This window comes from Giraffa tippelskirchi, chromosome 3 (genome assembly GCF_054371585.1).
Source record: "Giraffa tippelskirchi isolate mGirTip1 chromosome 3, T2T-mGirTip1v1.2.pri, whole genome shotgun sequence".
Lineage (NCBI taxonomy): Eukaryota > Metazoa > Chordata > Mammalia > Artiodactyla > Giraffidae > Giraffa > Giraffa tippelskirchi.
Window position 1 is genome coordinate 65,205,970 of NC_137277.1, and position 13,449 is coordinate 65,219,418.

The following is a 13,449-nucleotide window of genomic DNA, read 5'->3' on the forward strand; positions in this document are numbered from 1 at the left end:
GATGCCTTTTATTTCTTTTTCTTCTCTGATTGCTGTGGCCAAAACTTCCAAAACTATGTTGAATAGTGGTGGTGACAGTGGGCACCCTTGTCTTGTTTCTGACTTTACAGGAAATGCTTTCAATTTTTCACCATTGAGGATAATGTTTGCTGTGGGTTTATCATATACAGCTTTTATTATGTTGAGATATGTTCCTTCTATGCCTGCTTTCTGGAAGGTTTTTAAACACAAATGGATGTTGAATTTTGTCAAAGTCATTTTGTGCATCTATTGAAATAATCACATGTTTTTTATCTTTCAGTTTGTTAATGTGGTGTATCACACTGACTGATTTGTGAATATTGAAGAATCCTTGCATCCCTGGGATAAAGCCCACTTGGTCATGATGTATGATCTTTTTAATATGTTGTTGGATTCTGTTTGCTAGCATTTTGTTAAGGATTTTTGCATCTATGTTCATCAGTGATATTGGCCTGTAGTTTTCTTTTAATATGGTATCTTTGTCTGGTTTTGGTATTAAGATGTTGGTGGCTTCATAGAATGAGTTTGGAAGTTTACCTTCCTCTGCAAATTTCTGGAAGAGTTTGAGTAGGATAGGTGTTAGCTCTTCTCTAAATTTTTTGGTAGAATTCACCTGTGAAGCCATTTGGTCCTGGGCTTTTGTTTGTTGGAAGATTTTTGATTACAGTTTCAATTTTCATACTTTAGATGGGTCTGTTAAGATTTTCTATTTCTTCCTAGCTCAGTTTTGGAAATTATACTTTTCTTTTTTTTTTTTTTTCAGAGCAAAAGTAAGTTTATTTAAGTATGAGACATATAAATTAGCAATGATACCAGTGGGGAATTTCACAGTTCTGTAACTGATTATGAAACATAAAAAGTTATGTTACTATCTTGTGGAAAATTGTGTACAGGTTTTAGTCTATTTTCTAATTAGTGTAATTAAAACCAAATTTTATGCTTGGACAAGGTGATAGATTGTATCAACTGCTCTTCCTTCATCTTTGAATTTTTAAATTGTGCATTTAATAATATGAAATATAGCACAGCCTACATTTTGAAAAAGCAGCGTTTTGTAAAAAATAAACCTTATCTGATTAAGCTCCAGAATTTTTTTTTTTTATAAATTTATTTATTTTAGTTGGGGGCTAATTACTTTACAATATTGTAATAGTTTTTGCCATACATTGACATGAATCAGCCATGGGTTTACATGTGTTCCCCTTCCTGGACACCCCACCCACCTCCCTCCCCATCCCATCCCTCTGGGTCATCCCATTGCCCCGGCCCTGAGCCCTTGTCTCATGCATCGAACATGGAATGGTGTACTGTTTCACATATGATAATATACATGTTTCAATGCTATTCTCCCAGAACGTCCCACCCTCACCTTCTCCCTCAGAGTCCATAAAATTGTTCTATGCATCTGTGTCTCTTATTCTGTCTTGCATATAGGGTTATCGTTACCATCTTTCAAATTCCATATATATGCATTAGTATACTGTATTGTTGTTTTTCTTTCTGGCTTACTTCACTCTGTATAATGGGCTCCAGTTTCATCCATCTCAGTAGAACCGATCCAAATGTATTTTTTTTAATGGCTGGAAATTATACTTTTCTAAGAATTCGTCCATTTCTTCCAAGTTGTCCAATTTATTGGCATATAGTTGCTGATATTAGTCTCTTATGATCCTTTGTATTTCTGTAGTGTCTGTTGTGATTTCTCCATTTTCATTTCTAATTTTGTTGATTTGATTCTTCTCCCTTTTTTCCATGATGAGTCTGGCTAATGGTTTGTCTATTTTATTTATCTTCTCAAAGAACCAACTTTTAGCTTGGTTGATTTTTGCTATGGTCACTTTTGTTTCTTTTTCACTCATTTCTGCCCTGATTTTTATGATTTCTTTCCTTCTACTAACCCTGGGGTTCTTCATTTGTTCTTTTTCTGGTTGCTTTAGGTGTAGAGTTAGGTTATTTATTTGATTTTTCTCTTGTTGCTTGAGGTAAGCTTGTACTGCTATGAACCTTCCTCTTAGCATTGCTTTTACCGAATCCCATAGGCTTTGGTTTGTTGTGTTTCCATTATTGTTCGTTTCTATGCATATTTTGATTTCATTTTTGATTTCTTCGGTGATTTGTTGGTTATTCAGAAGCGTGTTGTTTAGCCTCCATATGTTTGTATTTTTAATAGTTTTTTCCCTATAGTTGACATCTAATCTTACTGCATTGTGATCAGAAAAAATGCTTGGAACGATTTCGGGTTTTTTCAATTTACCAAGGCTAGATTTATGGCCCAGGATGTCATTTATCCAGGAGGAGGTTCCGTGTGCACTTAAGTAAAAGGTGAAATTCATTGTTTTGGGGTGAAATGTGCTATAGATATCAGTTAGGTCTAACTGGTCCTTTGTATCATTTAAAGTTTGTGTTTCCTTGCTAATTCTCTGTTTAGTTGACCTATCCATAGGTGTGAGTGGGGTGTTAAAGTCTCCCACTATTTTTGTGTTACTGTTAATTTCCCCTTTCATACTTGTTTGCAATTGCCTTACATATTGCGGTGCTCCTATGTTGGGTGCATATATATTTATGATTCTTATATCTTCTTCTTGGATTGATCCTTTGATCATTATGTAGTGTCCTTGTTTGTCTCTTTTCACGGCCTTTATTTTAAAGTATATTTTATCTGATATGAGTATTACTACTCCTGCTTTATTTTGGTCTCCATTTGTGTGAAATATCTTTTTCCAGCCCTTCACTTTCAGTCTATATGTGTCCCTTGTTTTGAGGTGGGTCTCTTGTAGAAAGCATATATATATAGGGGTCTTGTTTTTGTATCCATTCACCCAGTCTTTGTCTTTTGGTTGGGTCATTCAACCCATTTACCTTTAAGGTAATTACTGATATGTATGATCTGTTGGCATTTACTTTTTTGTTTTTGGTTCGAGTTTATACACCTTTTCTGTGTTTTCTGTCTAGAGAAGATCCTCTAACATTTGTTGAAGGGCTGGTTTGGTAGTGCTGAATTCTCTCAACTTTTGCTTGTCTGTAAAGCTTTTGATTTCTCCTTCATATTTGAATGATATCCTTGCTGGGTACAGTAATCTGGGTTGTAGGTTTTTTCACTTTCATCACTTTAAGTAAGTCCTGCCATTCCCTTCTGGGCTGAAGACTTTCTATTGAAAGATCAAGTTTTATCCTTATGTGGATCCCCTTGTGTGTTTGTTGCTTTTCCCTTGCTGCTTTTAATATTTGCTCTTTGTGTTTGATCTTCATTAATTTGATTACTATGTGTCTTGGGGTGTTTCACCTTGGGTTTATCCTGTTGAGACTCTGGGTTTCTTGAACTTGGGTGGCTATTTCCTTCCCCATTTTCGGGAAGTTTTAAACTATTATCTCCGCAAGTATTTTCTCATGGCTTTTCCTTTTTTCTTCTTCTCCTGGGACACCTATGATTTGAATGTCAGGGTGTTTAACATTGTCCCATAGGTCTCTGAGGTTGTCCTCATTTCTTTTAATTCTGTTTTATTTTTTCCTCTCCGATTCATTTATTTCCAATATTCTATCTTCCACTCACTTATTCTGTCTTCTGCCTCAGTTTTTCTACTGTTGGTTCCCTCCAGAGTGTTTTTGATCTGAGTTATTACATATCTTAGTTATTGCATCTGAATAATGAGATTGATTGACTCTTTTTTTGTTTCTCTTTAGTTGAGTTCAGTCCCTCAGTCATGTCCGAATCTTTGTGACCCCATGATTCCCAGCACCCCAGGCCTCCCTGTCCATCACCAACTCTCGGAGTTTACCCAAACCCATGTCCATCGAGTTAGTGATTCCATCCAACCATCTCATCTGTGTGGTCCCCTTCTCCTCCTGCCCCCAATCCTCCCTAGCATAAGGGTCTTTTCCAATGAGTCAACTCTTCGCATGTGGTTGCCAAAGTATTGGAGATTCAGCTTCAACATCAGTCCTTCCAGTGAACATCCAGGACTGATCTCCTTTGGGATGGACTGGTTGGATCTCCTTGCAGTCCGAGGAACTCTCAAGAGTCTTCTTCAACACCACAGTCCAAAAGCCTCAATTCTGCGGCGCTCAGCTTTCTTCACTGTCCAACTCTCACATCCATACATGACCACTGGAAAAACCATAGCCTTGACTAGATAGACCTTTGTTGGCAAAGTAATGTCTCTGCTTTTAAATATGCTATCTAGGTTGGTCATAACATTCCTTCCAAGGAGTAAGCATCTTTTAATTTCATGGCTGCAATCACCATTTGCAATGATTTTGGAGCCCCCCAAAATAAAGTCTGACACTGTTTCCGCTGTTTCCCCATCTATTTCCCATGAAGTGATGGGACCAGATGCCATGATCTTAGTTTTCTGAATGTTGAGCTTTAAGCCAACTTTTTCACTCTCCTCTTTCACTTTTATCAAGAGGCTCTTTAGTTCTTCTTCACTTTCTGCCATAAGGGTGGTGTCATCTGCATATCTGAGGTTATTGATATTTCTCCCTGCAATCTTGATTCCAGCTTGTGCTTCTTCCAGCCCAGCGTTTCTCATGATGCACTCTGCATATAAGTTAAATAAGCAGAGTGACAATATACAGCCTGGATGTACTCCTTTTCCTATTTGAAACCAATCTATTGTTCCATGTCCAGTGCTAACTGTTGCTTCCTGACCTGCATACAGGTTTCTCAAGAGACAGGTCAGATGGTCTGGTATTCCCATCCCTTTCAGAATTTTCCACAGTTTATTGTGATCCACACAGGCAAAGGCTTTGGCATAGCCAATAAAGCAGAAATAGATGTTTTTCTGGAACTGCTACCTTTTTTGATGATCCAGCAGATGTTGGCAATTTGATCTCTGGTTCCTCTGCCTTTTCTAAAACCAGCTTGAACATCTGGAAGTTCATGGTTCACGTATTGCTGAAGCCTGGCTTGGAGAATTTTGAGCATTACTTTACTAGCGTGTGAGATGAGTGCAATTGTGAGGTAGTTTGAGCATTCTTTGGCATTGCCTTTCTTTGGGATTGGAATGAAAACTGACCTTTTCCAGTCCTGTGGCCACTGTTGAGTTTTCCAGATTTGCTGGCATATCGAGTGCAGCACTTTCACAGCATCATCTTTCAGGATTTGAAATAGCTCAACTGGAATTCCGTCACCTCCACTAGCTTTGTTCATAGTGATGCTTCCTAAGGCCTGCTTGACTTCACATTCCAGGATGTCTGGCTCTAGGTGAGTGATCACACCATCGTGATTATCTGGGTCGTAAAAATCTTTTTTGTCCAGTTCTTCTGTGTATTTTTGCCACCTCTTCTTAATGTCTTCTGCTTCTGTTAGGTCCATACCATTTCTGTCCTTTATCGAGCCCATCTTTGCATGAAATATTCCCTTGGTATCTGTAATTTTCTTGAAGAAATCTCTAGTCTTTCCCAATCTGTTGTTTCCCTCTATTTCTTTGCATTGATCACTGAGGAAGGTTTTCTTATCTCTCCTTGCTATTCTTTGGAACTCTGCATTCAGATGGGAATATCTTTCCTTTTCTCCTTTGCTTTTTGCTTCTCTTCTTTTCCCAGCTATTTGTAAGGCCTCCTCAGACAGCCATTTTGCTTTTTTGCATTTCTTTTCCATGGAGATGGTCTTGATCCCTCTCTCCTGTACAATGTCACAAACCTCTGTCCATAGTTCATCAGGCACTCTGTCTATCATATCTAGTTTCTTAAATATTTGTCACTTCCACTGTATAATAATAAGGGATTTGATTTAGGTCATACCTGAATGCCTGGTAGGCTATGGTCCATGGGGTCGTTAAGAGTCGGATATGACTGAGCAACTTCACTTTCAGTTTTCCCTTTCATGCACTGGAGAAGGAATTGGCAACCCACTCCAGTGTTCTTGCCTGGAGAATCCCAGGGATGGGAGAGCCTGGTGGGCTGCCGTCTATGGGGTCGCACAGAGTCAGACATGACTGAAGCAACTTAGACTTATACCTGAATGGTCTAGTGGTTTTCCCTACTTTCTTCAATTTAAGTCCGAATTTGGCAATAGGGAATTCATGATCTGAGCCACAGTCTGCTCCCGGTCTTTTTTTTGCTGACTGTATAGACTCTAGGTCTTTGTTAAACATTTCTTGAATCTTCTCAATCCTTGTCTCCAGACTATTTATCTGTAACTCCATTTTGTTTTCAAGATTTTGGATCATCTTTACTATGATTATTCTGAATTCTTTTTCAGGTAGACTCCCTATCTCCTTTCCATGTTAATATATCTGTTCTCCAGCCCCCAGGACAAGGTGGCCCACTGTGTGCTGTGTGCTGGGACAGGGACTTCCACTTATCTTGTCTTCACAGCAAACTTGTTGATCTATCTCTGGAATCCTTTGGAAGCAGTGGAGTTTACTAGGTAGAGAGAGACTGAGATGTGAGCAAGGGATGAAATGGACAAATAATTTTACAAGGTGCTATCATGGGAGAATCTTAAACTCTTTTTAAATTAAAAAAAGAAAATGCCCAAATGCAAAAAGCCATGAAAAGGGGGCAGAAAAAAAATGTCTTTTTGAGATAGCAGGGTGAGAGGTCCCTTCCAATGGGACAATCAGGGAGGACTTTGCACAGAAGCTGGCCCATTTGAAGTTGGTCTTGAGGGAAAGGTGGGTTTTTGATTTGTAGTGATGGGAGAAGCCAGTTCAGGACACAAGCTAACACAAATGGGAAGGTGGGCTGGGAAGTGGAGATAAGACCAGGCTGTAGAGCACACAGGACAGGACTTCAAGGCCTTCTTCACTGCCGTGTTCCTAGCACCTGGCATGGGGTAGAAGCTCAAAAATCCCTGTTGAATAAATGAAGGAGTGGGTGAGTCGTCTGAATCATCGGTTTCATGGAGGTGGAAGAGATGAGCAAGATATGCCTAGGGGACCTGAAGGTGCCCCAACAACATGCTCCATTTTCTCTCACTGTTTTGACCAGCCAGACAGATTTCCTAACAGGCATGGGGCTCCCTTAGCCCCACATGCCAGCCCCTCATGGAAGTTTGCCTCTTTATAATGGAAAATGCAGATGGAAAGGACTGTTTTTTGAGATACTGGAAGACATCACAGGCAAAACTACTGTTGTGTCCTAGAGATGTGGAGCAGAGGTTTCAGGTTGAATCCTTTTCCATCAATAGCACTGGAGCTGGGGTTCAGCCCAGGTCTGTGGTGGCTCAGTGGTAAAGAATCTGCCTGCAATGCAGGACCCACAGGAGTTGTGGGTTCAATTCTTGGGTTGAGAAGATCCCCTGGAGAAGGGAATGGCAACCCATGCCAGTATTCTTGCCTGGAAAATCCTATGGACAGAGTAGCCAGGCAGGCTACTGTCCACGGGGTTGCAACAAGTCAGACATGACTGAAGCAATTTAGCTTGTGCTTCATCTTGAAGTTCATGTGATGTTCCCCAGTCCTTGCACACTGTGAGGCCACCGGCCAGATCAAGCCTGGACCAAGGTGGTGCTCAAACTGCTGTCCCACCCAAAAGTCTACTGACCCATTCCATGTCTTCTGAGGTGTAGGCTCATCTTGCAGGGTCTGTGTGCAGAGAGGAGTCATAGGGGGAAGGTGTTTCCTGAATCTCAGGTAGAGAATATCCATCATCTTGCCTCTCGACTGCCACCAAGAGCCTCTGTCAGCATGGGCCATAAGCTTTACCTTCACTTCAGTCAGCACTGATGTGTCATCTCTCTGTTGAGCCTGCTGGCCACGGTTCTCTTTCAACAAGACAGTAATGTTCCTTCATATGCTCTTATCTCCATTTCACTTTTTTACTGTCAGTCATTTTCCTATTGCCTCTTCCCCCACCCACATCTAGTTTCTTTCTTTGCAGTGAATGCAGAAAGCCTTCCCAGAACAAACAAAACAATAATTACATCAGTGACTTCCCTGAGGTTCCCCTTCCTGCTACCTGGGTTATTGTGAAGTTTGGGAGATGGAGCACTGGCACGTTTTCTGTTTTTCAGAAAGTGGTGGCTCTCACTTTGAGAGGAATTGTAAGGATTGCACAGGCCTGTGAGGGAACATCTGGGTGCAGGTCTTTGGTTTTGAGCCCCTGATGGTCCTGCCCCAGCCCCTGCAGGGCCTGACCATCTGGCTCTGCCCCAGCACCCAAGGAAGGAACTCCACTGCCCATTTGTTCTTCTTTCCATCAGTGAGTTATTCACAGTTCTCAGCTGAGGAATGACTTCTCCAGTTGTGGAGTTATTAGTGTCTGTGGGTAGAAGGGGAGATGGAAGGCCTGCCTGAATTCCTAAGCATGGAAGAGAAAATGTTACTCAACTCAGATCTGACTGCTTACTGCTGGAAAATCAATACCCAAGAGAGGCAAATGTTGGTAGAAAGGAAGAATTCTTTTAATCAGGATGCCAGCTATCTGGGGAGATGATGGACTCAGTATCCACCCTCTCCACCCCCCCGCAAATGAAGATTCTCTTAGTCCATGCCAGTTTTTAAAGGGAAAAAAGGAAGTAAGTTAATCATTGAGATGGGGGTCAGAGTGGTCACCATTCCCCATTGTGTTCAGGCATGTGGACTTCCTGTGATCTTTCTTTCAGTTATTTTGTTCACAGAGATTGTTCTAGATATTACTGAAGGGGAAGCAAGGGAACAGATCTGGTCATCTGTTAGTTACTTATCTTCACTTCTACTTCTTCGATCTAGGAAAAGAACCAAGAATATAGGCAAGATATTGTCTGATCAAAAGATTTGAAAAGTGTAGTAGGGCAGAATATGAGTAGAGCATGGAGAGAGGGCACCTGGTTAAAGGTTAGTGACCAGACCAAAGGAACCTCCTGCAGATAGCTCTTTCCTGCAAAGATCACCTCCTGATCTTAGAGAGATGGCAGAGGGTAGTCTTGACTCAGGTTCAAACACTGGGTTGGGAAGGTCCCCTGGAGGAGGGCACAAAAACCCACTCCAGTATTCTAGCCTGGAGAATCCCATGGACAAAACAGCCTGGTGGGCTATAGTCCATAGTGTAACAAAGAGTTGGACACAACTGAAGCAATTTAGCACGCACACACACACGCATGTGAAAGGCCTGGAGGAAAGTCAGGAGTACTGGGGTTTAGAGTCTGGAAGCAAAGTAGCCCTGACTCTTGCTTTGCTTGGAAATTTAATTTCTCTAAGAGGGAAAACCTGCAAAAACAGGTACAAAATTTATTATCAGAGACACAGCACAACCTGAGGGAACACAGAGACAGTTTGTTTAAGACAGAAGCAAGGCAGAGATACAGACCAGGAGAGAAAGGGTTTGGGCGTCTTCCCTGAAGAGGAAGAGTGCAATAGAGAGGTGGTTAAATAATTTATATAGGGCAGTCCTTCTGGGTCTTTGTTTCAGTTCAGTTCAATTCAGTTGCTCAGTCGTGTCAGACTCTTTGCAACCTCATCAACCGCAGCACGCCAGGCCTCCTTATCCATCATCAACTCCTGGAGTTTACTCAAACTTATGTCCACTGAGTCGGTGATGCTATCCAGCCATCTCATCCCCTGTCGTCCCCTTCTCCTCCCACCCTCAATCCTTCCTAGCATCAGGGTCTTTTCCAATGAGTCAACTCTTCGCATGAGGTGGCCAAAATATTGGAGTTTCGGCTTCAACATCAGTCCTTCCAATGAACACCAAGGGCTGATCTCCTTTAGGATGGACTGGTTGGATCTCCTTGCAGTCCAAGGGACTCTCAAGAGTCTTCTCCAACACCACAGTCCAAAAGCATCAATTCTTTGGTGCTCAGCTTTCTTCACAGTCCAACTCTCACATCCATACATGACCACTGGAAAAACCTCGGCCTTGACTAGACGGAGCTTTGTTGGCAAAGTAATGTCTCTGCTTTTTAATATGCTATCTAGGTTGGTCATAATTTTCCTTCCAAGGAGTAAGCATCTTTTAATTTCATGGCTGCAGTCACCATCTGCAGTGATTTTGGAGGCCCCCAAAATAAAGTCAGCCACTGTTTCCACTGTTTTCCCATCTATTTCCCATGAAGTGATGGGACCAGATGCCATGATCTTAGTTTTCTGAATGTGAGCCTTAAACCAACTTTTTCAATCTCCTTTTTCACTTCCATCAAGAGGCTCTTTAGTTCTTCTTCACTTTCTGCCATAAGGGTGGTGTCATCTGCATATCTGAGGTTTTTGATATTTCTCCCAGCTATCTTGACTCCAGCTTGTGCTTCATCCAGCCCAGCATTTCTCATGATGTACTCTGCACATAAGTTAAATAAGCAGGGTGACAATATACAACCTTGACGTGCTCCTTTTCCTATTTGGAACCAGTCTGTTGTTCCATGTCCAGTGCTAACTGTTGCTTCCTGACCTGCATACAGGTTTCTCAAGAGACAGGTCAGGTGGTTTGGTATTTCCATCTCTTGAAGAATTTTCCACAGTTTATTGTGATCCACACAGTCAAAGGCTTTGGCATAGCCAATAAAGCAGAAATAGATGTTTTACTGGAACTCTCTTGCTTTTTCGATGATCCAACAGATGTTGGCAATTTGATCTCTGGTTCCTCTGCCTTTTCTAAAACCAGCTTGAACATCTGGAAGTTCATGGTTCACGTATTGCTGAAGCCTGGCTTGGAGAATTTTGAGCATTACTTTGCTAGCGTGTGAGATGAGTGCAATTGTGCAGTAGTTTGAACATTCTTTGACATTGCCTTTGTTTATCTTTGGACAATTATCTGGTTTCTTTTTTCACACCTGACCTGCCCTAGAACCCTCCCCAACTTGCGTGTGCAACTTTATGCCAAATGGATTCCAGTGCCGAGGCCTGTGGGAATATGTCTACACTTATGGGGTAGCACCCCTCCCTTTTTGAGCCTCAAGGAACTTTACTGCGCATGTGCAGATAGGGAGGCTTCCTTGACCTCAGGATTGATAGATGTGGTCCTCCTATTTCTCAATTCCTGCCATTTAATCTGTCCTTAGAGTATCAGGGAGAACAGAACTCCAATTTATTCTGTTTGACAAACTCCAACTGCTCTGCCCAGGGGCCCATCTACCTCCTATCTCATTTCCTGCCAAACGCTGCTTACAAAAACACACTCACACACACTCTTAGGCATTCACACCTGCTCATGCACATGTACACACACTCACATACTCACCAGCATTCAAAATCCACATGTTCTCTCTCAAGAAATCAGCCCCATCATTTCCAGTCCAAGAGAAAACACACTGGGTATGTATGAATCATGCCACCTGTGTGGAAGGTCTCTCCAGCCACAGCGAGATTTGAGGTTTAGTGAAAGAAAGACCGAAAGAAAGAAAAAGCGCCGAAGAATTGATGCTTTTGAACTGTGGTGTTGGAGAAGACTCTTGAGAGTCGCTTGGACTGCAAGGAGATCCAATCAGTCCATCCTGGAAGAGATCAATCCTGGTTGTTCATTGGAAGGTCTGATGTTGAAGCTGAAACTCCAATACTTTGGCCACCTCATGCGAAGAGTTGACTCATTGGAAAAGACCCTAATGCTGGGTAGGATTGGGGGCAGGAGGAGAAGGGGACGACAGAGGATGAGATGGTTGGATGGCATCACCGACTTGATGGACATGGGTTTGGGTAGACTCCGGGAGTTGGTGATGGACAGAGAGGCCTGACGTGCTGCAGTTCATGGGGTCGCAAGGAGTCAGACACGACTGAGCGACTGAACTGAACTGAAAGAAAGACCATAGAATTAGACAAAATAACGTGTGACTTACAACTCTCACTTTGAAAGCAATATTTTAAAATGCAAAATGAAGTGGTAGAAGTACAGGTTATACCCAGGACTCAGGGCTGGGGAGGGGTGGTGGTGGTGGTAGGGCTGGTATCTGCTGGCTCTGCTGGAGAAATGTCTGACCCCTCACCCAGTTCCTTTGGTATTTATTCCCGGAACCGGAATCACACCAATCTCTTGTCTCTAAGGATTGTGAATTATGCAAACCCCCAGGTTCTGTGGTGCTGGAGAAGACTCTTGAGAGTCCCTTGGACAGCAAAAAGATCAAAATAGTCAGTCCTAAAGGAAATCAACCCTGAATACTCATTGAAAGGACTGATGCTGAAGCTGAAGCTCCAATACTTCCACCACCTAATGCAAGGAGCTGACTCATTGGAAAAGACCCTGATGATGGGAAAGATTGAAGGCAGGAAAGGAAGGGGATGACAGAGGATGAGATTGTTGGATGGCATTACTGACTCAATGGACATGAGTTTGAGCAAACTCTGGGATGGTGAAGGACAGGGAAGCCTGGCATGACGCAGTCCATGTAGTTACAAACAGTAGGACACAACTGAGTGAAAGAACAGCAACAAATGGTGTGACTGCACATACCATGGGCATCTGCTGCAGTGACAAAGAGGTAAGAGGCAGAAATTTTTTTCAGTGGATTATTTCTTTGTGAGAGCACCTGTAAAAGTTCTGTTGCCTGGGCTGGTAAAGTTTGCATCACATTTGTAATCAGTAATGCATGAGTCTGTTTTCTGAGCCAAAGGGAACTCAGCCCCAGGGAAGATTCAACATCTCTGTATGAGTTTGGTTTTGTGAACCACTGCAGAATCCTAGAGCTGATGGAAGGGTCCCGGAGTTCCCTCCTGTACCCCGAGTGTCTCCTATGATGCCTGCATCCTGGAAGCACTGTTGTCTGGCCATCCCTGATGTCCTTCCTCGGTTGCTCCTCTGGGCCTGGCCACAGTGGTTGTGCCAAGTCTGCCTTTTCAGTCCTCTTCTTGGTATGCTGGCTGAGTCTTGGATGTTCCCAGACCACAGCTCATAGCCACAGTGACCTCTGGCCTGGAAATCTGCTGCTCGCTCTGCTCCCCCAGCACCCCCACAGTCTTCTCTTTCCAGAGGAGTTTGGACAAGTCTTTGTGTCCTCACAGAGCTGCCTCCAGCCGGCCCTCTCCTTGTGCCCTGGGCTTAGCATTCCCTGATTTATCTGTTTACTGCCTGTTTGCCCTCGAGGCTGTGTGCTCTGGGGCTGGAGTCTGACTCTGTTCTGTAACTTCACAGTCAAGGACTGGGACTCTAGGGCTAAGCCTTAGGCTGTCTTCTACAGAGACCAGTTGCTCAGGCCTTTTGTACCCAGTTCCCTTCTTGGCAGAAGGAGGACAGTGACAGTCTGTGACTCCTAGGCCCACTGACAGAATTCAAGGAGGAATGTCTGTCATGATATCAGCTTGTGATCGAAGTTGTCTTGTTCTTTTCATTCCATTTCCATTCTCCCAGTCACTGAAGCTCCAATGTCCTTTCTTCCCAGCCTCCTTTTGCCCACCATCCCCCCGCCACCCCCAGTTCTCCAGGGCAAAGGACTAAATTTAACCCCTTTGTACAGCACTTAAGGCTCTCATGATACCCAGAAGCCAGGTGCCTCTCTCCTCATCCCTGAGTTCCTTGGACTCCAGGATGCATTCCCCATGATGAATGCTGGGCATTGAGTGGGAGGGGCTTGTACCCTTTCAGGTA

The 13,449-nt window shown here is 42.9% G+C and overlaps 1 protein-coding gene across 8 annotated transcripts in view; it reads left to right on the forward strand.

The window, feature by feature from the left end:
* The window catches only part of PLEKHB2 (pleckstrin homology domain containing B2), a 294,333-nt gene that overhangs the window by 164,162 nt on the left and 116,722 nt on the right, over positions 1–13,449 (forward strand). For 3 of the 8 annotated variants that reach the window (XR_014080353.1, XM_081583150.1, XM_081583161.1), the window contains one exon: positions 302–1,107. The exons of 4 other annotated variants lie outside the window; for them this stretch is intronic. Coding sequence is in view for 1 of the 4 variants with exons in the window: in XM_081583150.1 (XP_081439276.1) it covers positions 302–338 (37 nt within the window). In the remaining 3 variants the exon portion in view is untranslated. Of the gene's footprint in view, positions 1–301; positions 1,108–11,937; positions 12,347–13,449 lie in introns of those variants that run through there. One more of the 8 variants, XR_014080350.1, reaches the window with a different exon arrangement.